Source organism: Triplophysa dalaica, chromosome 17 (assembly GCF_015846415.1).
Source record: "Triplophysa dalaica isolate WHDGS20190420 chromosome 17, ASM1584641v1, whole genome shotgun sequence".
NCBI lineage: Eukaryota > Metazoa > Chordata > Actinopteri > Cypriniformes > Nemacheilidae > Triplophysa > Triplophysa dalaica.
The window spans coordinates 6,334,767-6,362,511 of NC_079558.1; the positions used below are offsets into that span (position 1 = coordinate 6,334,767).

At 37.0% G+C, this 27,745-nt stretch overlaps 6 protein-coding genes across 12 annotated transcripts in view; 2 read left to right on the forward strand and 4 right to left on the reverse strand.

Annotated features, from left to right (window-relative positions):
* Positions 1-2,813: 2,813 nt before the first annotated feature.
* On the reverse strand, positions 2,814-5,070 carry arl4d (ADP-ribosylation factor-like 4D). The gene is made up of 2 exons (XM_056771360.1): positions 4,919-5,070; positions 2,814-4,115 (listed from the first exon to the last, which is right to left on the reverse strand). The coding sequence occupies exon 2, from the start codon at positions 3,986-3,988 to the stop codon at positions 3,386-3,388; it is 603 nt and encodes a 200-aa protein (XP_056627338.1). The 5' UTR covers positions 3,989-4,115; positions 4,919-5,070; the 3' UTR covers positions 2,814-3,385.
* Positions 5,071-7,170: 2,100 nt separating this feature from the next.
* Positions 7,171-8,538, forward strand: LOC130438907 (coiled-coil domain-containing protein 200-like). Of its 3 annotated transcripts, none has more exons than XM_056771192.1 (5): positions 7,171-7,264; positions 7,707-7,791; positions 7,898-7,967; positions 8,086-8,162; positions 8,422-8,538. In XM_056771192.1, the coding sequence occupies exons 2-5, from the start codon at positions 7,717-7,719 to the stop codon at positions 8,446-8,448; spliced, it is 249 nt and encodes an 82-aa protein (XP_056627170.1). In that variant the 5' UTR covers positions 7,171-7,264; positions 7,707-7,716; the 3' UTR covers positions 8,449-8,538. The 3 variants fall into 3 exon arrangements, with proteins under 3 accessions (XP_056627170.1, XP_056627168.1, XP_056627171.1); XM_056771190.1 differs by lacking the exon at positions 7,171-7,264 and adding an exon at positions 7,370-7,452; XM_056771193.1 differs by lacking the exon at positions 7,171-7,264 and adding an exon at positions 7,483-7,639.
* Positions 8,539-8,627: 89 nt separating this feature from the next.
* tmem106a (transmembrane protein 106A) lies at positions 8,628-12,973 on the reverse strand. Of its 2 annotated transcripts, none has more exons than XM_056771189.1 (8): positions 12,671-12,973; positions 10,532-10,709; positions 10,348-10,411; positions 10,043-10,196; positions 9,803-9,943; positions 9,672-9,715; positions 9,444-9,497; positions 8,628-8,983 (listed from the first exon to the last, which is right to left on the reverse strand). In XM_056771189.1, exons 2-8 carry the CDS (start codon positions 10,653-10,655, stop codon positions 8,869-8,871), a joined length of 696 nt encoding a protein of 231 aa, XP_056627167.1. In that variant the 5' UTR covers positions 10,656-10,709; positions 12,671-12,973; the 3' UTR covers positions 8,628-8,868. The 2 variants fall into 2 exon arrangements, with proteins under 2 accessions (XP_056627167.1, XP_056627166.1); XM_056771188.1 differs by having other exon boundaries at positions 10,532-10,712; positions 12,671-12,968.
* A 392-nt stretch (positions 12,974-13,365) lies between these two features.
* nbr1a (NBR1 autophagy cargo receptor a) lies at positions 13,366-21,640 on the reverse strand. 4 transcript variants are annotated; one of them, XM_056771184.1, is made up of 21 exons: positions 21,424-21,640; positions 20,918-20,980; positions 20,756-20,774; positions 20,607-20,629; positions 20,260-20,442; positions 20,065-20,142; positions 19,056-19,270; positions 18,745-18,864; positions 18,001-18,252; positions 17,594-17,753; positions 17,218-17,466; positions 16,981-17,109; positions 16,820-16,895; positions 16,597-16,707; positions 16,239-16,412; positions 16,025-16,156; positions 15,429-15,894; positions 15,262-15,335; positions 14,938-15,004; positions 14,545-14,644; positions 13,366-14,239 (listed from the first exon to the last, which is right to left on the reverse strand). In XM_056771184.1, exons 1-21 carry the CDS (start codon positions 21,523-21,525, stop codon positions 14,063-14,065), a joined length of 2,970 nt encoding a protein of 989 aa, XP_056627162.1. In that variant the 5' UTR covers positions 21,526-21,640; the 3' UTR covers positions 13,366-14,062. The 4 variants fall into 4 exon arrangements, with proteins under 4 accessions (XP_056627162.1, XP_056627161.1, XP_056627163.1 ...); XM_056771183.1 differs by having other exon boundaries at positions 13,366-14,242; XM_056771185.1 differs by having other exon boundaries at positions 13,366-14,242; positions 21,352-21,441.
* Positions 21,641-22,028: 388 nt separating this feature from the next.
* On the forward strand, positions 22,029-25,106 carry psme3 (proteasome activator subunit 3). Its single transcript, XM_056771962.1, has 11 exons — positions 22,029-22,166; positions 22,752-22,784; positions 22,866-22,928; positions 23,028-23,132; positions 23,305-23,353; positions 23,465-23,583; positions 23,681-23,749; positions 23,855-23,922; positions 24,011-24,065; positions 24,154-24,240; positions 24,323-25,106. The coding sequence occupies exons 1-11, from the start codon at positions 22,125-22,127 to the stop codon at positions 24,401-24,403; spliced, it is 771 nt and encodes a 256-aa protein (XP_056627940.1). The 5' UTR covers positions 22,029-22,124; the 3' UTR covers positions 24,404-25,106.
* A 143-nt stretch (positions 25,107-25,249) lies between these two features.
* The window catches only part of skap1 (src kinase associated phosphoprotein 1), a 28,270-nt gene continuing 25,774 nt past the window's right edge, over positions 25,250-27,745 (reverse strand). The window contains exons 13-14 of the mRNA XM_056771960.1: positions 26,248-26,341; positions 25,250-25,733 (exon numbers count right to left, since the gene is read on the reverse strand). Of these exons, the coding sequence (XP_056627938.1) occupies positions 26,249-26,341 (93 nt within the window). The 3' untranslated portion in view covers positions 25,250-25,733; position 26,248. The remainder of the gene's footprint in view (positions 25,734-26,247; positions 26,342-27,745) is intronic.

Consider the following 27,745-nt stretch of genomic DNA (forward strand, 5'->3'; position numbering starts at 1 on the left):
ACATGGTGGTCATAAAGGGATGGACATGGTCAGAAACAATGCTCAGGTAGGCCGTGGCATTTAAACGATGCCCAATTGGCACTAAGGGGCCTAAAGTGTGCCAAGAAAACATCCCCCACACCATTACACCACCACCATAATTGCGTTAATGAGAAATTGAACAGGTGTACCTAATGATCCTTTAAGTGAGTGTATGTCACTTTTTCCTCAGAACACAAAAGGTGAATTTTTATGGCCAATCTTTTTCGATACACACTCCAACCAAGCGGCACTGTTGGGTTAAATTAACCCAGAATTCATTTATTTTGACCCAACATTGGGTTAAAACTACTCAGCATAGGTTAATTTAAGACCTAGCGGTTGGGTTCGTCCCTTGATGACCAAATGCCTGGTTGAAATCAAACCCAGTATTTTTTAGTAGGTAAACCATGACTGGGATAGTCAAGCTCCAAAATGACAAAAAAGTTCATATAATAATCTATACAACTTTATATTATAGAGATTTCCATTTAGTTACTATATACTGAATATTGATACCCAACCTTTCCTTCACAAATTGGATGGGTTTGGTTTACTCAACAACCCAATAATCCAGTCACAGCAGTTTGGTTACTCCTCCCTTTTTGGAGTGTGACCGCCACAGTCCTCATTTACTTTAATTATAAGATAAACCTTTGGTGGAAGAACGTCATGCAGTTCTAGAATGGGTGTGATAATTATTTTACATTTTTTGGTGAACTATTCTTTAAATAGTCTGGGTGAGGCTGAAAGTGTGAGTACGGAAATACTCCACAGGCCTTCTCGATGAGGACTTCACACATGGCTGACCTTAAGGGACATGAACAATTTAAAATGTTTTGGAACGGCCCTTTATTACATAACTAATCCGTTTTTAATCAGATGCTACATGCCTTGCCTTTTTATGGAAATCCTCTTAACCTAATTATTTTCGTCTACAAATGCGCAAGTCTTCAATCCACTTCATTATCCAGAAATATTTAGACAAGCATTATTCTGGCTACACCCTTCCAGACTACAGGCAGGATTCCTGTATTTGTTTGCAGCTTTAAAGGACAGTGTTTCTTCTCAATTAACCTGCTCAGCAGGGTTGCTTTCCTCTCATCCTGCATTCTTAAGATAACATTGAGAGAACCAGTCAGGTGAAATGCAATCGTAACATAGTCTGTCGTGACATTTGGCTTTGTCTTGGAGTTCCACCCACTTGATACCCATAGTGTATTGACAGCCAGAGGTCATGGATCAGAATCCCTGACAAGCATGTGTTTTCTGAGGTGGAGGCAGGGTGTACACCACAACGATCGATAAAATCGATCTCTCTATGGATTTATCTTTTTGGTGTCCCATTTCAAAACAGATGATGCAGATTGGACGCTGATAAATATCTTACAAAATAGGAAATGTAGGTACTGTCTCTTTAAATGTAATACATGTTTAATATATAAAATACATTGTTTTAAAGTAAACCTAATTATCAGTAGCCTATATCATCACTCAACATATTTCCCTGTTACAGGGCCAGGAGTCACATGGCCTTACCATGTTCAATGATCTCATAAATCAAAGGCGTTTCAATCTTCACATTGAATTTCACTAAACCCAGAGTACCAATTAATCCAATCAGAGCAAAGCAGCTGCTTCACTGGGAAGTTGAGAGCAGAGTAAATAGATTTATGTCTGCGCACTGGTGGGGGGTTGGGAGATCTTTAAGGCATTAGCTTGTCAAATTCTATCTGAGGACTATACATAAAGACATTAAACACGGCCGTGCTATTTTATCAATGTGAAAACTATCAACCCCCATTGCGCTTGACTGTGTATTTACATACACAGGAAAACTTTACTAAACGTCTAGTAACAATGTTTTATGTGTCGAATGGGATTTTTGTTGCTCTCGTGTCTAGTTTCTGCTTCATTATGCTATAACACCATAGTTACATCGAACAATGTTCTTTCAGCATTAACGAACACCAATGACATCATCATGAGCGCCTGTTCTATTAATACTTTAACGGGGGCTGTATTCTGTTATGTCACAAGGAATTGAAACCCTATTTTGTATTATAATGGTGGTGGTAGAATAAGATATGATAATATAGTCTAGCACCTTTAAATAGAGCTAATTACCTAAAGCCTTAAATGTCATATGTTATAAGTTGCGAATGAATGTTTTAGACACGTAAAATTGCTTAAATTAAAGTGTCGGAAACAAAAGATTCATTCTATCTAAAAGCGAATGCTCCCCCAGACCTGCCTGAAATGCCTCTTGTAACCACACCCCCACAAATCTACGTCAGTTTGTGGTTTGATTTGATGAAGACCGCCCAAATGTACCGTGGGCGTACCTGTCAGTACAACTGCTTTGGAACCTGATGTTACAAATTTGGTAAGGGGCATTACATTTCAGTCACACGCAGCATTCGACCAATCACTTCAAACTGGTTAGCTGGTCAATCATGACACACCTCGCTTTTTACAGCGATGAAAAATCTGCTCATTTCAGAGAGGCTTGGCTAAGAGGAGATACAAACATGTGAAAAGTACTTAAATTGTGTATACACATTGCATTACATCTAAAACAAAAGATAATATTTGTTTTAGCCGGTAATATGACCCCTTTAATCAGTTTTATAGCACAGCAGGTAAAGACCAAGATGTGCTCAAATGTAGTAGAGCCACTGTGAGAAGTTTACGATTCCCATATTAATGAGTTAAAGTTTGCTCCGACTGTCCATGAATCCTTTTTTTGTCAAGCATCAATCATTCATTTCAGCAAAAAAAAAAAAAAATGCTTTCTAAAGGACGAATTGTATCAAAGCCATCTATAATTTATTATCAATTCTACAGCATTACAAAAACTATTTACAGCATTTAAAAACAAAAATGTTCAAATTAAAACTCAGATCTTACAAATGTGAACAGTGAACCTTAGTAATGTTCTTAAGACTTCAGTTTCACAGCTAATATAGTGTGAACATGTTTATTGGCCCTTTATTATATCGGCACCGACGAACAATTTAACGTATGAGAAAATCTGTTATTCTGTGACGCTTTTCTGACATAAATTCAATGAATTGCAAAGTCTCTTTCTTGGATAAAGAAACTACGTAAAAGACGTAGGCTTGATTCTGTTGATACTTCAGCCTCAATGCTATCACATATTCCTTGATTACAAAGGGTCGCTGCAATTGTTAGACATGGAAGAAAGCAGTTTAATACTGTGTGACACATAAAGGTCAAATCTGTTTTCTCCCGACCACTGGGCCATCTGGAGCATTTTCTTCATTCAGGGATTCGCTGCAAAATCTGACGACAATACAGGGTCCACTGAGGAGCTTCACAGTAAAACAACCATGGCCTCCATTGCTCATCTTTTCTTTTTGCTGTTCTTCAACATTTTCTTTCTTTTGAGGATCATTTCGTACAGTTTTTCCAAACCCATCTGTAGCCCCTGCCCATCGACTGCGCTGCATCCCTCTACATGGTGTAGGGTGGAGGAGCTCAGTTCGTGCACAGCCAAAACCTTTGCCACATCAGATACACCCAGCGCAACTGGAACGTCCTGTTTATTAGCCAAAACCAGTACTGGCACTCCTTGATTCTCTGACGTCCGTGTGATCTTGTGCAATTCCACCTTAGCCTCCTCCATGCGTTCCACCTCTGTGGAGTCCACAACAAAAACCATGCCGTCCGTGCGCCGCGTGTAGGACTTCCAAAGTGGCCGAAGTTTTTCCTGACCGCCTACGTCCCACACCTGGAAGGTCATGGCACGGCCATTGCCGACCGGAACTTTTATCTTCTCAGTGTTAAATCCCTTGGTTGGGATAGTTTCGACAAATTCCTTAAGCTTCAGTCTGTAGAGAAGCGAGGTTTTACCAGCAGAGTCCAGACCAATGACCACAATGTGCAGGGACTGGAAGTTAGGCAGGAACGGTGTGTTGGGGGCAATCTCGGTTAACTGGTTTCCCATGGCAACTTGGTTTCTCACCCTCTTGTAAAGAGCAGCAGATTTGCTTTAATTGTTTGGCATTTGCACCTACTTCAAAGGTACTGAAGGCAGACAGAGGGGCTGTATAGATGGAGACACCGAGCTGATCCTAGGGAAAGAATAAAAACAAATGCTGATTATCACCACAGATATGGGAGCTATTTACAACTCTGCAAAGGGTTGTGATGATTCACCCACCAGGAGAGAGAATGTGAGGACGGAAAACAAAGACATTCAAAATCTACATCACAATTTATAAGTTCTTAGCAACTATAAAAAATATTAACATTCATATATAGTTACAACAGGAAAGGTCTGTATCATATTCACAATGAATTAAATGACAAACAGTCAAGTTCTACCCTGTTACCATTTGGCATCAAATCACAGCTTAACGAAAAAGAAAACGGTTTAATTATAGGTAATGACTTAAGTGTACGTAATGTAACGTTACGCAGTGGCTGCTCTCTGTGCCTATTTGCAGCACATAATCCTCTTATAGAGCCTTAACTAGAAATAGACTTCTAAAAAAGACTGTTTTATCTTTATCTTTATTTAATCTGTTCTTTGAATGAAGACATCAACCATACAATTTCATGTTATGTGTATTCTGCGGGGAATCTTTGCTCATTATGAATAAACCACACTTTAACACACCGCAATGTAACCTACTATAAACAGCAATGAAACATAAATAGTATATAAATCCTGAATGTAAACTTTAATGCCACATTATTTTACTAATACAGACAAAAGTATAAAAACATAGTACTTAGATTAACAAAGTTTTAAAATCTTATAACACACCACACGATGAGCTTGTAGCGCAAATGTATGAGATACATTGAGAAAGAAAACCGCAGTGCTCGGAATCGACCCTATTTAATCTTTCTGAACATTTTCATCACTTACCTAAAATGTGTTTATATCGTAACAGCCAACTTTTCCATTTCTCACAATAAAAACACCATCCAAGCGACTCAAAACAACGATCATTTTCCTGAGTCTATCTCCGCTCCGATGCCAGTGACCCGAGAGAGATGAAAGTGGAGCTGAGCGCACAAGATCTGGAACAACAATCCCGCATGTGACGTCACACACGATACGACCCCGATTCTTTTCTCGCGACTCCCTCTAGCGTTTGTCTGTTCGGCAGCTTGTACGGTTTCGAATGTCGTTTCGTACCGAAACAGCACCGCTCTGTGGCGACCCTGGGGCATCGAAACTGTAATGCAGCATATCCTGTTTTTCATTTCCTATTTTAGAGACCACTGTGATACAAAAAAAGCAATAAATAAATAATATGAATAAATATTAACACAAATTGAAATATAATATTTTTTGTAAATGTAGGGCATCTAATGTAAACCATATATACTGTATATATAATTAGTAATGTCATGTTAAATATATAATACAAATAAAATATAAATATTTTAATTTGATTTAATAGTTTCAATAAAATGCATTAATAATAAAAAAAAACGAAGTGATGGCCTTCTTGAGATAAAGCTTCACAGGCAGTCCACTCTACTCATCTAGTGCACTATAACTTCAATAACTGCAGTAACTTATCTACTGCACTGTAACTCTATTAACTGCATTAACTCATCTACTGCACTGTTACTTCAATAACTGCACTAACTTATCTACTGCACTTTAACTTTATTAACTGCATTAACTCATCTACTGCACTGTAACTTCAATAACTGCATCTACTCATCTACTGCACTGTAACTTCAATAACTGCATTAACTTATCTACTGCACTGTAACTTCAATAACTGCATTAACTTATCTACTGCACTGTAACTCTATTAACTGCATTAACTCATCTACTGCACTGTAACTTCAATAACTGCATTAACTCATCTACTGCACTATAACTTCAATAACTGCATTAACTCATCTACTGCACTGTAACTTCAATAACTGCATTAACTCATTTACTGCACTGTAACTTCAATAACTGCATTAACTTATCTACTGCACTGTAACTCTATTAACTGCATTAACTCATCTACTGCACTGTAACTTCAATAACTGCATTAACTTATCTACTGCACTGTAACTTCAATAACTGCATTAACTCATCTACTGCACTGTAACTTCAATAACTGCATTAACTTATCTACTGCACTGTAACTCTATTAACTGCATTAACTCATCTACTGCACTGTAACTTCAATAACTGCATTAACTCATCCATTGCACTGTAACCTTAATAACCGCATTAACTCATATAATGCACCGTACCTTTAATAACCGCATTAAATCTTCTATTGCACTGCAACTTTAAAAGCTAATGTCTATAATTAATGCACACTTGCACTATTGTATAGTCTAAATTGTTATCTGTTCATAACCACCTGTACATTAATGTTCACAGTATATAGCCTTCTGTTTATGGGTCAATGACAAATAAGAAAATGTCAGGTGGTGCGACCATATATTAATTTAAAATAATATACATTTAATGTATTTAGCACTGAGTATTTTTCCCCTCATATATAAGAAATTTAACATAAAATCATGCCAAAATATTTTATTAAGAAGTTTATTGAGAAAATTAACATTTATTTCTCAGTTTTGTTCTCTGTTTGTATGTTCGGACGGTCACAACACCTGAAATTTTGGTCTTTCAAACACCAAAACTCAAAAAATCTATTGAATTTCAATAAAATGAAAAGGGTTTCTTATAAAGGACATATTGTAGATCCATTTGATATATGACATGTATTTATTCAAATTCTTTTTAGGAAAATAATGAATTTGGACACAAAAAATACATGTCACATCATTGACCCTTATATTGTTCGTAGCACCGACTGTCATATTTTCATAGAACATTCCTTCTGTAAAGTATTTTCATAGTACATGCCTATTGTATGGTATTTTTCCTAATATTGTATTCTGTATTTATTCACACTGTATATCCTGCACTTGCACTTCTGGTTAGACATAAACAACATTTCGTTATCATTACAATCTAATCTAATCTAAATATCAGTTTAACATTTTCAACATTTTCTATTTTTAGCAAAGAATAGTATAAAAGTACAATAGGCTACAAATTGTACATGTAGAAGGGATAGATGACGTAACAGGCATTACAGGTAAAGTGTCTGACGACATATGTGTTGGTGTTGGGAGATATGAGCGTTGCTAGGATACCATCTAGGGGTCCAGGCAGCAAAGCGTCCGAAAGGCAGAGTGCTGTCAGGCGAGGATAAGATATTTCCACAGGACCGCTAACTTGGTAAATCGTTTCTATTGTTTTTGTCAGATTCAGTGCACTTTTGTTGTGAGGTTACTTGATTAGACTACTGTTTATAGTGTATTTTTATTCAAGGACATTATATTAGTTTGTTATCTGTCCATTCTAGAGGTCTGACGCTGGTCCAAACCGAGGTTGTCCAGGAGTGGGAGAACGTCATAGGACTAAATGTCATTACTCCACTGAACTGTTGTCCTATTATTACAATATAAATTGTGTATTTGAGGCGATATTACTGATAAATCTACGTTGTCGTGCAGTCTGTCACAGTTTATGAGCTCGGAAATCAGTTCAGTGTTTATTACATTAAGAGTGTCATGACAAAGGAAACATCTCAGCATGTAGTTTTGAATTACGGTAATCAGGAAAGGGTTTCACGTTACTTCACAATGACTTTGGTCATATAACTCCGTCTCTTTTACAGGTGGTGTAATATGTCAGCAATGCACTGGGAGGCCCGTCGACGTCAGCAATTGCTGGATCGCAGATTATCTGATAGAGTCAAACAGGTGGGCTTGTTAACACCTGTTCAGATATATAACATATGTTTTTTTCATTCACATATACTCAAATAAAGGCAATCAAATATTGCAATAAACTTTCTTTGTACTGTAGGATGAGATGAAAGGAAAAAATAAAGAGCAGTCAGAGGCACAAAGTGCATCTGCAGGATCCGAGTCTCTGGGTAATGCTTGCATGAAAGGTCACACATGTACACTGTAACGTTGTGCACATTGTTGTATGAGACCTTTAGTAAAAAGCATGTATACAGAACAAGTATACAGATTATTTGTTTTCCATAGAGGTTGACAAGAAATGCATTTGCAAGTGTCAACCTGCCAACGAGGAAACATGGGCCAAGAGTAACAAAAGATACTCTGTGAGTACATCGCTGAAAATTTACATTGAATTTTTTTACGTGCTCCTATAATGAAGTGCTGTATGTGTTGGACCTAAAAGTCATTTTGTGCACTTTTGTGTTAAAGATATTTTGTATGCGGTCACATTTGATTGAACACTATTTGGTTAATACTATTTTGTCCAACTGCTGCATACTCCAATGCATAACAGTGGAGTGAATTGTTTTCATAGTTTATAAAGAGGACATCTATATGAGATGTGTGTTTCATTTGATCAAGTCCCTGCAGTACTCCCAGCAATGGTGAAGATGAGGGCAAGAAAGAACTTCAAGACCACTTCAAGATTCACAAGACCACTGAGCAACTTCACAAATAAAGATCTGTATTTTAATCATACCAACATTGATCTGTTTGAATGTTTGCAGTCCTAATTAAAATAGTTTGCATGGACAATTCCTATATCTCAATAATTATCAAACAAAAAATAAAAAACATTTTTTTAATGTGATGTGCATTAAAAAGTTTGTATAATGTATACACTATTTCACAAAACTTCTAGAATACATTCATAGCTCCAGTGACATTAAGTTTATACAGTATGATCTCATATATTACTGTCAATACCCTATACTTGAAGGTTTTGATACTACAATCCCTGTTAAAGCAGGCAAAATATTGTTGGATTGTTATGGCATCGGCATTCATGGATAAACTTTGGCAATTGTCTCAAAGCAGAGGGATGGTATGAGGAATGGTAGAATTGAGTCCACAGTCAATATATTCATAGGCATCTCTAGACATCTGTTCTGAATGGGACAAGTAGGAGACATTGATGGTCAATCTGTTGAGAACAAAAAGGGTTTGTCTCAAAAAATATACAATTATGCTTCTTTCCATTTGAGTTTTGTTTGAAACACCTTGAAATAAAATACAGTCAGGTCAAAGTCCATGAAATCACCAAAAACATAAAACAATCCTCTATTGCCAGTGGCTGACTGCAATTTACTGTCCACTTAAGAAAAAACGTATCTAATATGATTTAGTAGGTGTCACTATGCAGTATGAAACAAGACATCTTAATTCAATGAAATTTTAAATTTAATTTTTAGGTTTAATCTCATACATTTACATTTACCTTTAAGATTTAACAGCAATCAAAGCTGACAGCATCCTGGCATTCAACTAACATTCAATGAGCTAAATACCAAAAGATTTGCTTAGTAGGACTAGGTGGTATGATCCAAATATTTTGTTTGTGGGATGGTGCAGCATACTTTCTTGAGACAAATGTGATTACTTACTGCAAATGCAAGAATAAGGTGTGAATCCGAATGGCACTTGATTTGCAGTAATTGCTGTAAAAGAAATGGGAAGATTAATGAGATTACTGAAAGGTTCTATAAACATTTTATGCAATTAAGAGAGTAAATTATGTCTAGGTATACTTAAAGTGTTGGGAAACAATACACAACATTAAATTAACATTATATTATACAGTACATGTTGATTGAAGCAATAGTATTACTAACTTAAGGCCTGGGTCATCAATAACAATGTCTGATACAACTGTGATCTGTGAAAGGTAAATAAAGCTTAACATTATTAATTTAGATCATTTTTAAATTAGAAACACAATTCAATGAGCTAAAATAACATTTACCGTCTTATGTGCTCGAGGAGGCAGTCCTGTGATATTTATAAACTTGTTCTTGCCAACCACCGTCTCTAAAATCAGTGCTTGCACATTAAGATCCTCTGTTTGAATGCTAACAAAGTTATGATTGGTGATGTTCAGTTTGTTCTAAAAATGGATAATATAAACAAAAGATTACTAGGTTTAGAACTTTATGCTACACAAAAAGCAAGTCTTAAAGTGGGATTAATGTTTAAACTCAATTACCGTGACAACCATTTTAACTGTATTTGGAGTGAAATAGACCATAGATGACTGTAGTTCTACGGTTGACATGTCCATGCTCCGTGGAAACAGGAAAAAGAGGGTCAGCGAGCAGATCAGGAGGCAAAGTCCCACTGATATGCACACATACAGTTTCCTGTGGGGTATTACACCATGTCATACACACATCTGACTGTAAAATAAACTCGCAATAGTTTAATTGTATGCTTTATGTTTAGTGAAGTATACTTTATTGATCCTTGTGAGAGAAGATATTGCATGAAGATACTTAACAGAGTGATACTCACGTGTGGTGAGGTTTCAGTCTTTGATCACTGCAAGGAATGACTGCCACGAGTTGATTCTCCTGACCTGGAAATGTCAAAGGCCAAAAAGTAAGGATAAGAGATGTTGTGCTGGAGATCCAAAGCAGCAAATTAAACAGTTTTTGCTTAATAAAAAAAATAAATGTCAGCAGTCAGTGAAACTTGCCTCTTGGTATGCGTCCGGTGCCCTGGCAGGTAGGGCATCGATCCGAGTTTCCATCCCCGTTAACACTGCCATAATCTGTTAATTTAGAAAGCCTCCTTGTATCTCCCAATTTATTCTGGGTCATAATGGTGTGTTTTCCGAATGATGTCGGGCCTTATGTGACCAAATCCAAACAAGTCTACTATAGGTACAGGATTAAAGAGTAAATCAACATGTATATTAAATGACAACGCTTGTTTTGTTCTAGTTAAACATTACTAAGATGAGCCAGTCTCCAATACATCTGAAGCACTGTAAAACTACAATAAAGGACTAATATGTCCCCAAAGAACAGTAAACTCCAAAACAATAAAAATCCAAAGAATTTACAGAGGATTATAAAAATGTGAAGTTAAATCATTTGATGACAAACCTGGCTGGAATACACTACAAGACTTTTAAAATCTAAACAGATTTTTTTTCAATTAGACATCACACTTGCAAGTTTTTGACAATAAAATGATTAAATCTGCAGACTGCCACAGACTTTCTGCAACAAGTCCAGGCTGAAAATCTGAGCAAAAGTCTTGTAGTGTATTTTAGCCTTAAATGTTACTTCTGTTCGTCAAGTAATCACATAAAAACAAACAGTGTATTTGGGGTGGGAAAAAAACTTTCGTGATGAATATTGATCAACATATTTTAAAAAATCTATTGTTTTAAACGTTAATACAAACAATAACGTGACGTCTTGGAACAAATAAAGCGGAAGTCAACTGCAAGAGCGGTGCAGCTGCCATGCTGAAAAATGCACCCCTGCCAGATTATGCACCCCCTCATCCCCACAATGGTTAGGGTGAGGATTAGGTGTTAGGGGAGGGGTTAGGATGAGGTGTGGGGAGGGGAGTGGTTAGAATTAGCCAATCAGACAGCGTGTGTTTGAAGGGGGTGCTTAATCTGGCAGGGGTGCATTTTTCGGCACAACACCGGAACTTTTTCGCGCAAACACAGCCGGAGCAATAGAGAAAGAGCGAAAACCAAATACATTCAGCCCTGTAGGAATAAACCATAAGATCAGCGAAATATATTTTTAGAAGTGTCTTTATCTGCATCTGCTTTGTGCAAGTGAGTGAGCGGTAGTGAGAAACGGCGCATTCAATTTACTTAACTTATACAGCAGCTATCTTGTCAGTTAGTGCAAAATAGCGCTTCCCAAAACCTGTCAGTTAGACTTAAGAACTGACTTGTATTAAAATATAATATGTGACAATTAAGAGCGTATAACCAAATAGCCAACACTAGTTTGATTTTGAGCACAAACGTCCCGCGATCACATCTAACTATTTGCTGTCCTCAGTTCTTCAAAATATCTTATTTTTTTTATAACAGATACAATAATTTTGCTAAAACAGTTGCTAAGATTCTCCCAAATATCTTTTCTTGTGTTTATGAGAACAAAGAAATGTATACAGGTTTGGGGATGACTAATAATGACAATTTTTACATTTCGGGGTATAGTAACTCTTTAAACATGTCATTAGTACCTTTAGTAAACCAGCAAATTCTAATGGTTTCCATCAGGAACCATCAGCTGTTTAAAGTATAACCACTACAAAATCCATTTTTGATGTGTTATGATCCATATACCAGTAGGATGAAATAGTTTTGTTATAATGCTTTACATTCACCATAACATTCCACTAATACAAGCCAACCCATTAGCAGTAGACCTACCATTATATGTATTAATAAACCAATACAATTCCAATTTACCATTAAATGAAGACATTAGAATTGGGATCTTTTTCGTCCTCGTTACATCAGAAACAGTACATCACTAAACATGTGTTGTGTCGACAGTGCAAACTTTTAAATCTGTAACAATGCACAACATATAAGTGAATAAACTCCCCAGACAGCATGAGTAGGTGTCGCACGCTCATTTTGAACGTGTTATATATGTTGAGTTACAAGCATAAGTTTTAGGACCCGAACACCGTTTAAGAAGATTTACACAACCACAACACAATCAAATATGACAACCTCACAACAACGCCATGACGATGAATGTTTTAAACCGCAGGGCATGTCAGTTTCCTCCTTAAAAACATTACCAAATGCATTGGTGTCGAACGAGAACATAGCATTTTGTGTACCTACCGTGTATTCAGCGAAACATTTTGGCTTGATATTTTGTCGAAATGTTTGTCGCTCGTCTCTTGTGTCTCGTAAATTACTGTCACTCTTCGCTCGAGGTTTTAAAACAAACAGCATGCCACTTTCCTTAAAGACAAACGAACGTTTCGTGTGCGCAGCAACTTCACTTTTTGATTCTCAGCTGTGTGGTGTCGCCGCTCTGTGGTCATAACTGATACTGCGAGAATATCCTCAAAGATAAGTTTTGATTTTGTAAGTTGTTCGGTGGGACGAACGTTTCTTAATTGTATTGTTAAATAAACAGATTGTGTGCTTTTTATTTAGCTTTATAGAACATCAACACACCTATTTCTCTAAACAATCATACGTAATGTACAAGTAGGTGCATATGTTATTTAAATAATAATATTCAAACATTTCAACCATTATTTCTGTATTGGCTTTGGTATATATTAAATGAAAGTTAAAAAAATCTAACAAGACAAAACCCTGATGTTTAAAGATATGTGCTCAGTTCCTGTCTTCATTTTCATTGTTCAGCAGTTAAGATGTGTACATTAACTAGACGCACTTTTGCTGTGTGGAGCAAACTGTACATAAGCAAATGACTCATGGTGCTGCATAAGCAAATACTTCTAGAAACAAATTTTAACTAAAAGCTATCACTTCCTAAGCAAACAATCCATTCCAGCAAATGGTAGTATGGAATCTTTTTATTCACTGTGTTGGACACCAAAAGCCATGTTTATAAGCCTTCAGCTTACTGTAATACATTGGTAGCACATGAACATAACAATATGACCAAAAATCTGTGCCTAGCAAACATTTTAACCAATCAATCACTGGTTTGGTTAAGCATGACTGAAGAAACTCCTTGCAGACATTCTTATATTGTAGTAGCCCAACCTTAATGTGACATGAATTAGTGTCGTCGAAAATAAGCTATACAAATATAGAGGTCACTGTGACAAAGCACAAATCAACACAGGCAATCCTAAAAGTATCCAAACAAACCCTCGGGATGTAGTCTCAAAAAATCCTCATCTTATCAAGCAGTACAAAAGATACCTGAAGCCTTTCTAAGAAGAGAAGTCTATACATGTTAGTAGGGCACATACACAGAGATTGAAGATAGCACAAAGACTGCTAAAAACATATGCTGTTACCCCATTCATAACGTCTTATAAACATTAAACTAAAAGTATACAATCAAGTAATTGCATCATTGCAGCTATTATCAGTAGACCCTTTTGAAGAGTCCACACTATTTCTCTAACAAAGAACATCAGAAGCGTTTAACACCAGCCCACTCTTGCAGAGAATGCTGCAAAATGTTGAAATCATTTACAAATCTTATTCTTCATGTTATACTCATTGAGCTCGCCACGGTGCTTCCTAGTGTCTTGAGATGTGCCATTCGCTGTCAGTCAACTGCACCAGCTCGCTAACAACATCGAGCAAATTGTAGTGATGCTTTCTTAGCAACCTCTGATTCAGCAGCTGATTACTGAAGCCCATCTCCTGTAATACTGCCATCAAGGAGGCATCCTCGCAGGGTGGGTCAACGGCAGGCTGCTGAAAGAAAAAGCAAACTATAGTGAGTATTACAAATGTTATTCATGTGCGAAGTTCAATGATGCGGAAAATCCTAAATTTCGTACACAAATAATTTGAAAAATTGCACAGGGATTGTGTTTCTTTAGCTAGAGTGATTCGACTCTCAACAAACACATAAACTGCACAATAATTCACTTTAGATAACTTTTGAATGATGGTAACATTTACATTTAAGACATTTTATTTTCAGTATCTGGCAGTAAATTATAAATTTAACTTCTCGTCATATAGTTGTTGTGTCATGCACTTTGAAAAAGCACCTGAGATGTGCTCTGGCCTGTGAAGAGTGCTTTGTACGCAGAAGCGGCCACAGAGAGTGCTCCCTTCACCAGACCCTCTGTCAGACCACCGTTTTGCACCCTGTGGAATAAAAAAGCATGTGACGATAGGGTTCTGTGGCCACACTGTTAAAGATATGTTAAATGGCATGTCAAGAAAAGTTTTATGTTAACCGCACCATGACAAAAAGTGAAACAAAAAAGTGAAACAATGTCTGCAGAGCAACTTCCTCTGTGGTTGCACACAAACAAGACCCTTTTCAACATTCTTAATTTGATAATAAAATTGTGTTATATCTGTAATGTTTGGAAGTACAAAACTCTATACTCCTAGTACTCCTAGTAGTTTTCCAAGTAGTACTCCTATACTTTTACCTGAGTTCCTGGGAGCTGCAGGTCTCAAAGGCACTAACAGGGGCCACTGAATGAGACGATCTGCAACCTAAGTTAAAGCAGACACATCATTTTTACACATCACACAAAAGTTCACACATGATATGAAATCAGCGTCAAACTCAACACTTGGTAAGCATCAAATGAGAGCAAAAATATATACCAAATATAACTTTTTGTCGAAAAGGAATTAAATTGGATATAAAAATGCAAAATAAAGTTTTATAGCCAGTAAAGAATGTTTATAGCTAACTTTTATGATTATGAGTTGAAAGTTTAAAAGACTCCCCATGACTGACAACTCACCATTTGAGTCATCTTCAGGCTTGCATGTGTTTTCTTCAGAGGTCCCTGGTTCAAGATCATGAGATCTCACCGATCTACCGAAGCATCATGAATAGATTTAAACAAATTCAAACACAGACACTACTTTATCATCAAGCACAAAAAATAGCAAGTTCTCTCTTTTTTACCTATGGGTTCGAAGTGACCGGGTAGGTGACAGAGCAATGGGTGGAGGAATCATCTCTGGAATAAGAGAGGGGGTGTCCAGTATTTGGGAGGTGCAGAATATCTTATTCAGGCTGTTTTCAAGAGCTGGAGCAGGGGTGGTCTCCTCGATCTCTCCTTCAGCACTGCACTGGATTTGCGGCGCCGCTGGTTCGTTGGTGGGAGGGGCTGCAGGCTGGGACATTGCTGAGCTATACATTGAATCTCCCAGGGGCCTGGAAGTATCGAAGCAGTCAGGCAGGATGACAATGTAGTCCTCTGATGAGGCAGATGACACCTGGCTGCTCACCTCGTCCCACTCTCCTGCTTCTTCCTCTTTCTCGTGACCGTTTCCATGTGCCTTTTGCTCCACATCCTCTTCGTTCTCTTCCTGTGCAGCTGGGTCAGTGTAGATGTTTTCATTTGAGCCAATCAAAGCCTCTGAAAAGACTGTGGAAGTAATAAAGTTAGAATTAAAAGACTATTTGTTTTAGCAAGACTAAGAACAAGTGCAAGAAAGATTCAGCAAGGTGGAACATGAAACAAAAATATGGTGATTTCTACAAATATTATGCATTACCTGGCATGACTGGTTCCCCTGTTATGATTTGCTTTGGTATAGGGGGTGGAGCCTCAGGTCTTTTTATGACTCCCAAAAGTTTATCGTTCTTGGCCAATAACAATCTTTCCTGAACGCGAGTAGTGTCACGAACTGTAAAATAAATAAGAGGCGGAATAAAAATATAATATTGACAAATTAAATAACTTTTTTAATGCACCAAACGGACGCTCACGATTAGTCCTGGTCAGGTTGGGACGAGCCCTGCGCTGAGGTTTGCGTTCTGGCTCTTCCTCTAGAGTAAGCGAACGAATCACAGTCTCGCAGACAAACTGCGTACCGCTGATGTCTTCATCTCCGTCCTCATTGGCTGGGATGTCCAGATCATTTTGTCTCTGAGGCTGCAACACTAAGAAAATACAAGTTCATCAAAACATTATCTATCAGCAGGCTCTACATAGACATATAACGGTGAATTTACTGCCATATAAAATATTAAGAAAAAATATATATAAATATATTATTATTTTATTACCTACAAATTGGTGAATCCTAACTCTAGTGACCATTCCTGATTAAGATTCAAGTCTAACCTTGAGCCTTCTTCCCTCCTGAACGTCCAGCTTTGACTTTGCTCAGTCCTGTCCCGTGCTTTCCCAGCGAGGATCCGAGATGAGTGGCAGGAGATACGCAGGGGGTCATATCTGGAGAAGTTACACAATTGGCTGTAAAACCAGGCTAGTCTAATATTATTTGCTTGACATTGAATAGACCCTGAGGGTATGTTATATAACTGCGACTGAAATGAGGCTTTACCGACTGGAGTGTTGGCTGGGACCTTCTCCAATTCTTGCACAATATTTATATCCAGCAGCTCAAAGGACAAAAGATCCTAAATAACAAAAATTTGGGCATCAGCTAACAAACACATTACACATCAGTGAAGAGGAAGCATCCTCGTTTCCAGTTATACTCACCTGTGCTGTTAGTAAATCTACAGAGGGAATGTAGTATTGTCTCCTGGAACTGGTAGACACTTGAGCATCACAGTCTCTGGTGCCCGACCAGAACACCCCCTCTTTTCTCATTAGACAGAGATCAGCCCTCTTAAAGGGAAAATTAATATTTAATGAGGAAGTACATTATGTTGTAACATTCTATTGAATGAAATAAGGCAACACTCGAATGTCAATATTTGGGAACATTGGCCTCACCAGTGATTTACTGCAGTAGGAGCTGAGTTTCTGCCCTGAGTTTGGCACAACTACAATACTACACCACACTCTCGGTCCAAACTGCACCCCGCAGTGTGCCAGGCGCCAATGAGAAGTGTAGGTGCCTTCCACTAGGGGCGCCACAAATGCCACGCTCACCACGCCGACCTGACCCGGCTGCAGAAAAGGCACCGCAACCTCTTTCTGTTCTCGTGACCCCAGAGTCAGGTTCCCCCACATAAACTTTAACTACAAAGAGAAACGCACAAGCAGACGTGCAAACACGGCAACATTACACCCATAAAATGTGTGGAAACACGTTTTTTCTGTAAACAGAACAAATTCCGATAACAAAATGTCTGTTTGTTTAAAGTACCTTGGTATCCGAGGTCCAGCTAATGTTGCCAGTGTTCTTCATCTTCCAGTACTTGATGAACTTGGTGCCCGGCTCCAGACAAGTGCCATCTGGTAGATTCTCATCCAGAAACAAGGCAGTCATTGTGGGCACCAAGGTGGAGCAGGAGACCTTGGGACCCCTGGTTTGAGTGCACAGAGGATCGTCAGAACAGCTTTGTTTTAGCGTCTGTCTTTTTCTTGAAGCTCATATCAAAAAAAGGTAAAAAAGGACGTAATACATAAAGGCAGCAGGTGTATTTGAGGTAGTTCCATCCACTTGCCAGCGATAACTCAACTATAACAGACAATGTGATAATCTTGATAATGATTGTTCTGGGCTGGGTAGGTAGGTCACCCAGCCCTCACCCCTCTCAGTGTGGCCCTTACTCTGGACTGGAAGTTTGAGGGTCTGGGCACTGGGTCGACGCTGGGGCTGGTCCTGGGCCCACAGACGGGGCGGCAGCGGGAGCAAGGCCAGAGGTGCTGGTCCCGTTGGAGGCTCCACTCCACAGCAGACCTCTCTTCTCCAGCCTCAGCTTCTTCTTGATCTCCTTCACCTCTGCCTTCAACTGCCTCCTCTCAGCTTTCAGCCGCTGTCTCTCGGCTTTACGCACAGTCCGGTCACCCCGTCTCAGAAACCTGGATGAGACAAAATGAATGTAAATTCAATTGTGGAATATATCTGCATACACTATATACGAAAAATAACCATAACCATGCTAGTCACGTTTCAGATTTTGTTTTTCACACTAAATCTATTTAACATTTTTAGCTATTTCAATATATGTATTTATTTTCTATGTTGCTACATAAGTTTAATTTCGTTTTATTTTAGCTTTTAGTTTAGTTCCCATACATTTTCAGTTAATAATTAAAGTGCCTTACTGTAAACTTATTTCTATTTATTTCTGAGGCAACTCTTCAACCTTCAATTAGTTGAAGTTTCATAAATAATATATATATATATATATTTTAAATCATTTATATTTTATTTACTTTCAATTAACTAAAATGTTTTAACAGTTTTGGTTTGCTATGTGTTTGTGGAAGATATAAAACACAGTAATGGTTCTCCATTAGTAAGAATTTTATTTTAGAGAATACGAGGAAAACGTTTTTGTTTTAGCTTGCCTGGGTTCTGGAGTAACTCCACGTTCAGGGACCGACAACGGAGTCCTTGTCCTCTTTAGGTTGTGGCTGGGGTCGTGTTTATGACTACACGGCTCACATAAGATGCAAGATGGGCAAACGCTGTATGCAAAATGAGAGATACTTTTTAGTTCATACATATTGATATTCTCTGACTCACTGGTTTATTCAATAAATATTGTGTCTTAATTAAATATACTTAAAGAATGTTGACACATTAAAAAGTTATAAGCATGCGTCTCTAGAAGCAGATATTGCGATGGTGAACCTGTAGAAACTCAGGACTTTTTTACCTGCACTGATATCCTCCACCAGTGGCTGGTCCTTTGCAGCTACTGCAGTTTGGAGTTGAGCTGGAGGCCCTTTGTGTGGTGGAACTAGTGGTTTTCTGAGTCCCAGAAGTGCTTGGCTCCTCTGTGGGAGGATCTGGGGCTTTGTGTGTGCAACATTGGCCAGAAAACTCACTACACATCCTGTCCACCACCTCCCGTACAACTTGGTCTTTAAACTGTAAAGTGGATGGAAAACAGTTCTGAAACTACTGGACTACTATCAACTACTTAAAAGGGCATCATCAGATCCTGCTAGCTCCCTATCATCGCTAGGGATCACAGGTACCCCTTTCCTCTGGTTTAAATCCTACCTCTCCAATAGATCTTTCAGGTTGTCATGGATAGCTGTGTTGTCCACAGCTCACCACACGGTCACGGGGTTCCCTCAGGGATCAGTGCTTAAACCACTCCTTTTCTCCATCTACACAGCATCCTTGGGACCCATCTGGTTTAACTCACCGATGCTTGCCTACAGGACTATAACTGGCTCTGCACCATCATACATTTCACACCCTCCTACACCCCACCCAGAACCTTGTGCTCAGTGAATGAATGGCGCCTCGATATACCCCCACAAAAGGGTACTAAATCACTTTCCTGCTTATTCTCCTTCACTACTCTTGCTGGTGGAACTATCTCACAAATGCAGTCCGGTCAACCACATCTCTTTCAACATTCAAAAAACAACTTAAAGCACATCTTTTTCATGAATACTTGACTAGTAAATATTGACTTCTCTACAAAGAATAAAAACCACTAAGCCCTTCTCTCTCTCAACAGGTATTTTTCATCTCGGTAGGACTTATTGCCTCCTTTTGACAAATCGCTTTATTGTTTCCTGTTTTCTCTGTTAATTGTAAACTAATTAGAGCAGATTCAAGAGAGACATTTTCACAAAACAATGCAAAACACAAGAGGTTACCACCGGTTATTTAAAACAAAAGGTAGAAAAAGGTATAAGGTACCATACCCTGTCCATGTAAGATTTGAACCATGTTGGGACTGCTTCCTCTTCTGTTTTCATCCCTTTGTTTTCTTTCACTACAGCCTGTTAAATTACAACAAAAACTTCTAAGTCTAAAAATCTTTGGTCAATAGTCACATTCTGTATTAGAATTTTCACTGTCACGTTTGTAAAATCGAAAATGTAAAGGAAATTACTTACAGATTCCCGTTCAGGGGTCACCTGGGTCTCTTTGTCTGCCATCTTGACCCTTGCTCGATACGGAGGAGCTGGTCTGGGGTCTATCTTTAGTTCTTTTAGCTCTGGCTTCACAGCCCCACCCTCTGCCTGGCCCTTCATCTTATACACATTCATGTGTAGCTGGTTGGCTTGTTTGAATGAACTCTAAATGAGAATATTAAAGAATGTCAAAATCTTATTTGAAGCCATTGCAACATTATTTATCATTTTAATTTATGATGTACCAAATATTAAAATGAAAAAAGCTGCATCATACTACTAAGGCATGTAAAGCACAATATTAAAAAAAATCTAATTTCCAGACTTACCTTCAACGCTTCTGTGTATTCATCTGTGATGTTGACATCAATAATAAATACAAAGTTTATGGTTTAATATGAAAATATTGTGACATAACACTGACAACATAGTTGGTTAGTAAATACTATAATTTTATTAAATATAATTTAATACAAACCTTGACTGTTTATGCACACCTGTGAAGATAAAGGTAAGAGGACAATGTTATTAAACCTTTGTTATCAGATTGTAGCCATACTCATAAATATTAAAGAATAAATAAATGAAACCTGTATAAATATGCAAATTCAAATAATAAACACATTAAACTCTTGCTTACCTCCTCGTTGTCCTCGTCAAAATATTTCACTTGGAAATGACTCAAGCAGAATGTAGTTTTAATCTAGATGTTTTAAAAATAACAGCACTGTTAGCCAAACACACACCATCATAAGCTGCAAATTACGACAAATATCTCTAATAACGACATCGAGCATGACAGACTATACAGTAGATCAACGTAAAATCAAAATATTTCCCAACGTTAACGTTCCTAATAATTTACAACCTGTAATCTGATTTACGACCGTACAGAAAGGTCAAAACCAACTGACACATAGTTTGCTATTATTATGGAAGATAACTGGTATGATACAATTGATATGTGTTAAGCCATAGCTGCTAACATAGGATCATTTGTTTCGACTTGAAAAGTCGTCCATTTAAACGTTTCATATCCCCGCTTAAAGGTTTGTTTATGTAGGCCTCGGCTACCTCGGCCTTCCAGGAGCAGAATTGTAAACGTCCCCGTATAAACGCCACCCAGCAAGGCTAATGACTCCTTACCCAGGCCTCTACAGTCTCCCACTGTGCTTTGTTCGTGTCCAAGACGGGAAATTTCTTCACATTGCCCCTAAAGTTCACTTTGACAGTGACGGGGAGGTTCATGGCTGTCAGCCAGAGTCAGGTGAACCGTTTGATGCGGGGATGTGATGCTGTAAATTCCCGTGGTGTTGTCAATACTGTGAGACTTGTCTTTTGCGTTGTTGTTTACATCGCTGGATTTGTACACGCCCCCAACACACGTGACAGGAAGTACATCATCTCTGCGTACTTTACAAATTATTGCTGGAATATTTATTTATTTATACACAAAAAGGTTATTGATTTTAATACCAATGTCCGTATTATCTATCCCATAATTATGTTGTCTCTTTGGGAATATAAGTATGTACATATACGAGTTTTACGTCTAAACAAAATATTAAAAGACAATCGGTGGAGTTAGTTAAAAAATGTTTTTTAATTATAAAAAGTTGTACTTAAGTATTTCATTAAATATTTCAAGTGTGTATATACTCTAGTTTTTGGGTCTTTTTCACCCAAAAATAAAATAAAAACTGACGCATGCGCATGATGTCCTTAGCTGTGTGTACGTCATCTAGAAGCGCGCCAGTGCCTTGTGGCTGACAGCAGTTAGTGAGCCACACGGTTAGTTAATGCTTTTAGGACAATCTCTATATTTTCTCATTTATTGAATTAATACGATGTCTTCGCTTCTTAAGGTGGACAATGAAATCAAAACAAAGGTTCGTTTTTTTCTGTTACACATATTTAAACATGAACGATTTAAGTTAGATGAGCAGCTTGTAACGTTAGCTGGCTAACAGGTAACGTTTATGTTAATAACGGGCAGCCGGCGTGTGTGTATTACGTTCACGTGCCTATTTAGTTTTAAAATCACTCCTGTTTAAAACATTAAATTGTGTTATAAAATATCGAAACATTTAGCTTATAAGGTCTCCGGTTGGAAGGGAGGGTTTTCACGTGGCGTGGTGGAGCTAGTGTTCACCGGTGGTGCGGGGATAAAGCGTGTTTGTAGCACAGCAGCGTGCCGATGCGGCACTTAGCATTGGAAGAAATTCATCATAATTTAGAACGGGTGATCAGCGATTAAACCTTTATTAGTTACTTTATTTTCTCTAGAGATAAAGCTTAATATAGCTAGATTAACCAGTTGTGTGGAAGTGTAAAGTGGCCCTATTAAATGCTACATATTGACAACCGCTCGTCGTGTTTTTCTACAAATTGACTTACATGGAGGTGAAATTTTAAATAGTGACTAAACTTGTTTTGTTTTTGCAACTAATTCAAAATATTCCTTGTCAATTTAGGTCGACGCTTTCAGGGAACGAATTACATCAGAGGTAAGTTACAGCACCGACTGAAAATCAAACTGCATTTGTGTCTATTGTAGTGAATACTTATTGTTTCTGTATTTATATTAGGCAGAAGACCTGGTTGCAAACTTTTTCCCGAAGAAATTGTTAGAGTTGGACCAGTTTTTGAAGGTGTTGCATTTTGGACATTAAAGCTATAGCCTATTTACTTTTTTAACTGTACAATACAAATTACAGTAATTGTTTGTTATAAACTTTTTTTATCATCAGGATCCCATAATTAATATTCGTGAGTTGAAAGAAATTCATTCAGAGATCAATCTGACTGTACCAGACCCAATTCTGCTTACAGACATCCATGATGGACTTGAGGGGGTAAGAAATCACCCTTGAACTATTTTGTATTGTCAACTTTCATTTCATTAGTCTTGTCACTAGGCTGTCTATAGAAATCAATTGTCTTGAGCTGTATTGTGTAAAAATACAAATTCACGTTTGTCACGAGAAAAACAGACTAGTCAGTAACCTTCAAATATTTCCTCAATAGCAAAACGCTAAAAAGAGGAAACTTGAAGATGGTGCAAGAGATGACAAAGGTGAGTTCTCTTGTCTAGAAAACAGTATCAGATTTAGGCAGAATGAATGTCTGAAATAGGGTTTAAAACCCTACTTTTAATCGTTTTTAATTGATTCTGATCTTTTTGCAGTTGGCGGGACCAAGGTCTTTGTAATGCCTGGCGGAATGATGAAAAGTAATGGCAAGCTAGTGGACCTGATTGAAAAAGTCAAGCCTGAAATCAGAACCGTCATTGAAAAGTGCAATACAGTGAGTTCAATCTTATTTATATTCAAATATTCTCACACACCCAAACACTGGTTTAAAAGTGTGCTACCTAAGAAATGTCATATTCTTTGATTTTTAGGTCAAGATGTGGGTTCAGTTGTTAATCCCGAGAATAGAGGATGGCAACAATTTTGGCGTCTCAATTCAAGTAGGCTGCCATTTTTTCACGTGTTCATTTTTGTGATCCATAAGCGGAGTTGTTACCTACCTTACCATGTGAAATCTTGATGACTGTTGTCCTCATCTCCCGTAGGAGGAGACCGTTACAGAACTAAGAACAGTGGAAGGGGAGGCAGCATCTTTCTTGGACCAGATATCTAGGTATGTTAGTCAGTGTCGATTATACATGCTATCAGACTGATTCACCTTTTTAAATACACATTCAAATTAAAATATGTTTTTCCTCAAGATACTACATCACCAGGGCAAAGCTGGTTTCCAAAATAGCAAAATACCCTCATGTTGTAAGTATCCGTCTATAAACTAAGCAAATTAACTAATTTTTGAACCCTTAGTTTTTTAGATCTTATTCATTTTTCTTTTCTTTTTTAGGAGGACTATCGTCGAACAGTGACAGAGATTGACGAAAAGGAATACATCAGTCTCAAGATAATAGTGTCAGAATTGAGAAATCAATATGTAAGTATTGCTTAAAAATTCAAATATTTACCATTTTCTTGTAGATGTTTTAATTTTAATAAAAAACAAAACTGGCCTGCAGGTAACATTACATGACATGATCCTGAAGAACATTGAGAAGATCAAGAGGCCAAGGAGCAGCAATACAGATGCTCTATACTAAGATCACCGTCTCCGTTTGTTCTTAGCCCATTGTTCCACGCTTTGGAGCTTGCATTAGCTTTCAGCTAGTTCCAGAGCTTTCCTGTCATCCATTATAACCAGGCCTGTTCATATAGGCCTCATAGAACATGTCACTTAAGATATAATTGTAAAATATGGTTGCTATTTTAAACCCTTTAAAAGTAAACCCGTTTTGTTTCTAAACGGACAGTGTAGATGTTTTAAGGCAGAGCCTGAACATGCCTCCTAAGGAAACTGTCTCAAATTTGATTTTCTTTATTAAAGAAACATCACAACAGTGGGTTCTTTTTTTTGCAAAGCCAAATTACACGTTCTGTTATTGAAAGAATTCAGGACATTTTAAGTATTTCTGAGCCTCTTTATGGGTAATTTGATTAATAACGGTCATCCACACATGATGATCAGTTTCTCCAGTTGGAAAGAAAGAGCTCTTATCAATGCTGTATTTCACAAGCGGTTGTGTTGTTGTATCTGAAATGTACATGTAGGTTAAAGCGAAATGAAAGCAGTTTTTGTGCAAGATTTTATTTGGAGTGTGAGCTGACAGTTATTACATAATGGAATACATATATTTTACATCTGAAATTACAGATTCATCAATGTCTGGAAGCTTTTTATGGTTCTTTTTGTCCAGTTTAAAGAATGATACATTTTGCTGAATAAACTATTGTTTTTACAAGACATTTAGGGGATGTTCTTCGTTATGATTGTTTTTAATATTATGTAAAGAATTTGCCTTACAATGATGCTGTCCGGTAATGAATATAAGTAGATTAAATTTGAGATACTTGTCACATAATGAATGCAGGCTTTGTCATTTTACTATATATTCTACAAACGGACATTAGAATAATATAGATTTGAAAAAATAGCAAAAAACATTTGATATGGAAAAATACTAAAAACAACCAGTAGATGTCTCCTTTCAGACAGTTTCCTTGTCATTAATGTGCCTTTTTTTTAATACAATCATTGAAACACATTACCAGACACTAAAAGAATAAGGAAATTTGAAAGGTGTTAAGATGTGTGTCACGCAAACAAGATAAAGGTGTTTTAACTAAAACTAATATTTTAAAACTGAAGGCTTATTTTTTGCCTTTTAGTGTACATTAAGCATGTAATTTGGATTTTCAATATACATTTTATGCAAGAAAAAATTCTCAGGTATTGATAACGGTTTTGGGTTTTTTACAATTCATGTATGTGCATTGACTTTACAGACAACATAAACATCTTATTTTATACAATAACATTTGTAAATGTGATAATTCCATATACTAAAAGATTATTCTTCACAAAGCATAAACCTAGAATGAAAAACAAATGTAGAAAATTTCAAAATACAATCTTATAACAACACAAAACAAACACTTCCAGCAGGTGTCAGCATGGGAGAGCTGGTTTCAACACTGTTTTGCTGCCTTAGATTTTTTTAAATTCAATCAAATTTGTGTTAATTCATAACTTTCGTAATTCGTAATTTCAACTTTCTATCAAACTTGTTTTCCCATTATTGCAATTGATGAAAATAATTGATGACTTTTTGTGTTTATTTTTATATGTTACAGAAACTCAACTCGCCACTGGACAAATCAATTCAATGCAATGACTTGTAAATCCGATTTAATTGTTCTTAAAAATTGAAGGTGAAAAAATAATAGTTTTACATAAAAGTCTATGTGTGTCAATACAAAAATATATTCTTTGAAGTCGTATCCACACATTTATTATACACTGACATTTAGTACAAGATAAATAAAATGTTTTAGGACTTTTTTAGTCCTAACGTAAAAAAAGTGGAATGATCATAAATGTAAGTACCTCATAGGATATAAGCAGGATGTAAAAATTCCTTTGGAACAATGCCAATGTCACCATCCAGCTCCCCGACCCACCATCCATGAATGTTATATTCCTAGATCAGAAAGAAAGAGATAGAAAATAACTGTCGATCAACAATCATAAAATACACATTTAATTTTAACTAGCCTCAAACACATTTTCCAGCTGATTTAGTGGATTGATGGAGATGGGTCTTTAAATCATATCATTTTAAAATTATCTTAAATTTTTTAAATAATTTAAGAATTCCATTCCATTTCAATGCATAATTTAAATTAATTTGTTGATTTACCGCACTTCTAGACTTTCACAAACATTACTTTTCTTAGCTACTTTTTTAAATAACCGGTCAACATGGTCACCTTTTGTAGATGAAGTTCACACAGATTTAATATCACACGAACTACCACTGTAACTGTTAATAACAAATATGTGTCCAAACTTGTTTCATCTTTTAACTTTAAACAGTATATTTAATATTTTATAACTGCAAATGTAAAAAAGTCAAATGTTTTGCTTTACAGTTACGAGACCGATGCTGTGTAAAAAAGTTTGATCATTGCAGCTGGGCTTTGAACTTACATTTGAAAAATACATTGAATCTGCAAATGTTTGTAGAGGAACAAAATTAAGTTAATTAATTTTATATGTGAATACAAATGTAATTCTTAAAATGTTTCCCTCCTCTTCTGAATACGTTTCTTTAACTTGTACAGTATGTCAATACTATCCATTGGTGGAGAGCCTCAAATCTGAACTTTAATGGATGATGACAGATTCCATGGTGGTCCAGATCCAACTGGACAGCACGTTATAAATGTGAAGCTTAGAGAAGTGGAGATGGAGCGATGGTGAGATAGACACAAGGTTTTAAGTGCTTTAGTATTCCAGGAGCACACACTGTACATTTAGGCATGATGAGCATGTCATTCATCCACTGCCTGCTGAGGAGAGTAGGAACTAATTACCATCCTCTATTTAAGCACACCCACAGTGCTGAGAGCCTAATGTAGTCTCAGCCCATGCAGATGAGCTGTTTTAATGATGGGATACGGAATAAATTCCATCTGGACAGTGAGATGAATGCCGTTGGGGCGTCAACCCCTCTGTAGCATGAAGTGCGTCTGTAAACTTCCACTTTTTTAGACACATACAGCTATAGATACTGAACTACAAATGAATTTGGTAGCAAAAAAGATATGTATTTATATATCCTTTTTTAAAGGGATAGTTCATCCAAAAATAACTACAAAAACCCTTATGACTTTTTTTCTTCTGCAGAACACAAAAGAAGATATTTTGAAGAATGTTGGTTACCGAACAATGGCAGTACCCATTCACTTGCATTGGTTTTGTGGACATACAATAGAAATGAACGTGCACCGCTGTTGTTTGGCTACCAACATTCTTCAAAATTTCTTTATCTGATTTTCATTCTTAGCTGAACTATCCCTTTAAAATATAACGAAGTTTAAAG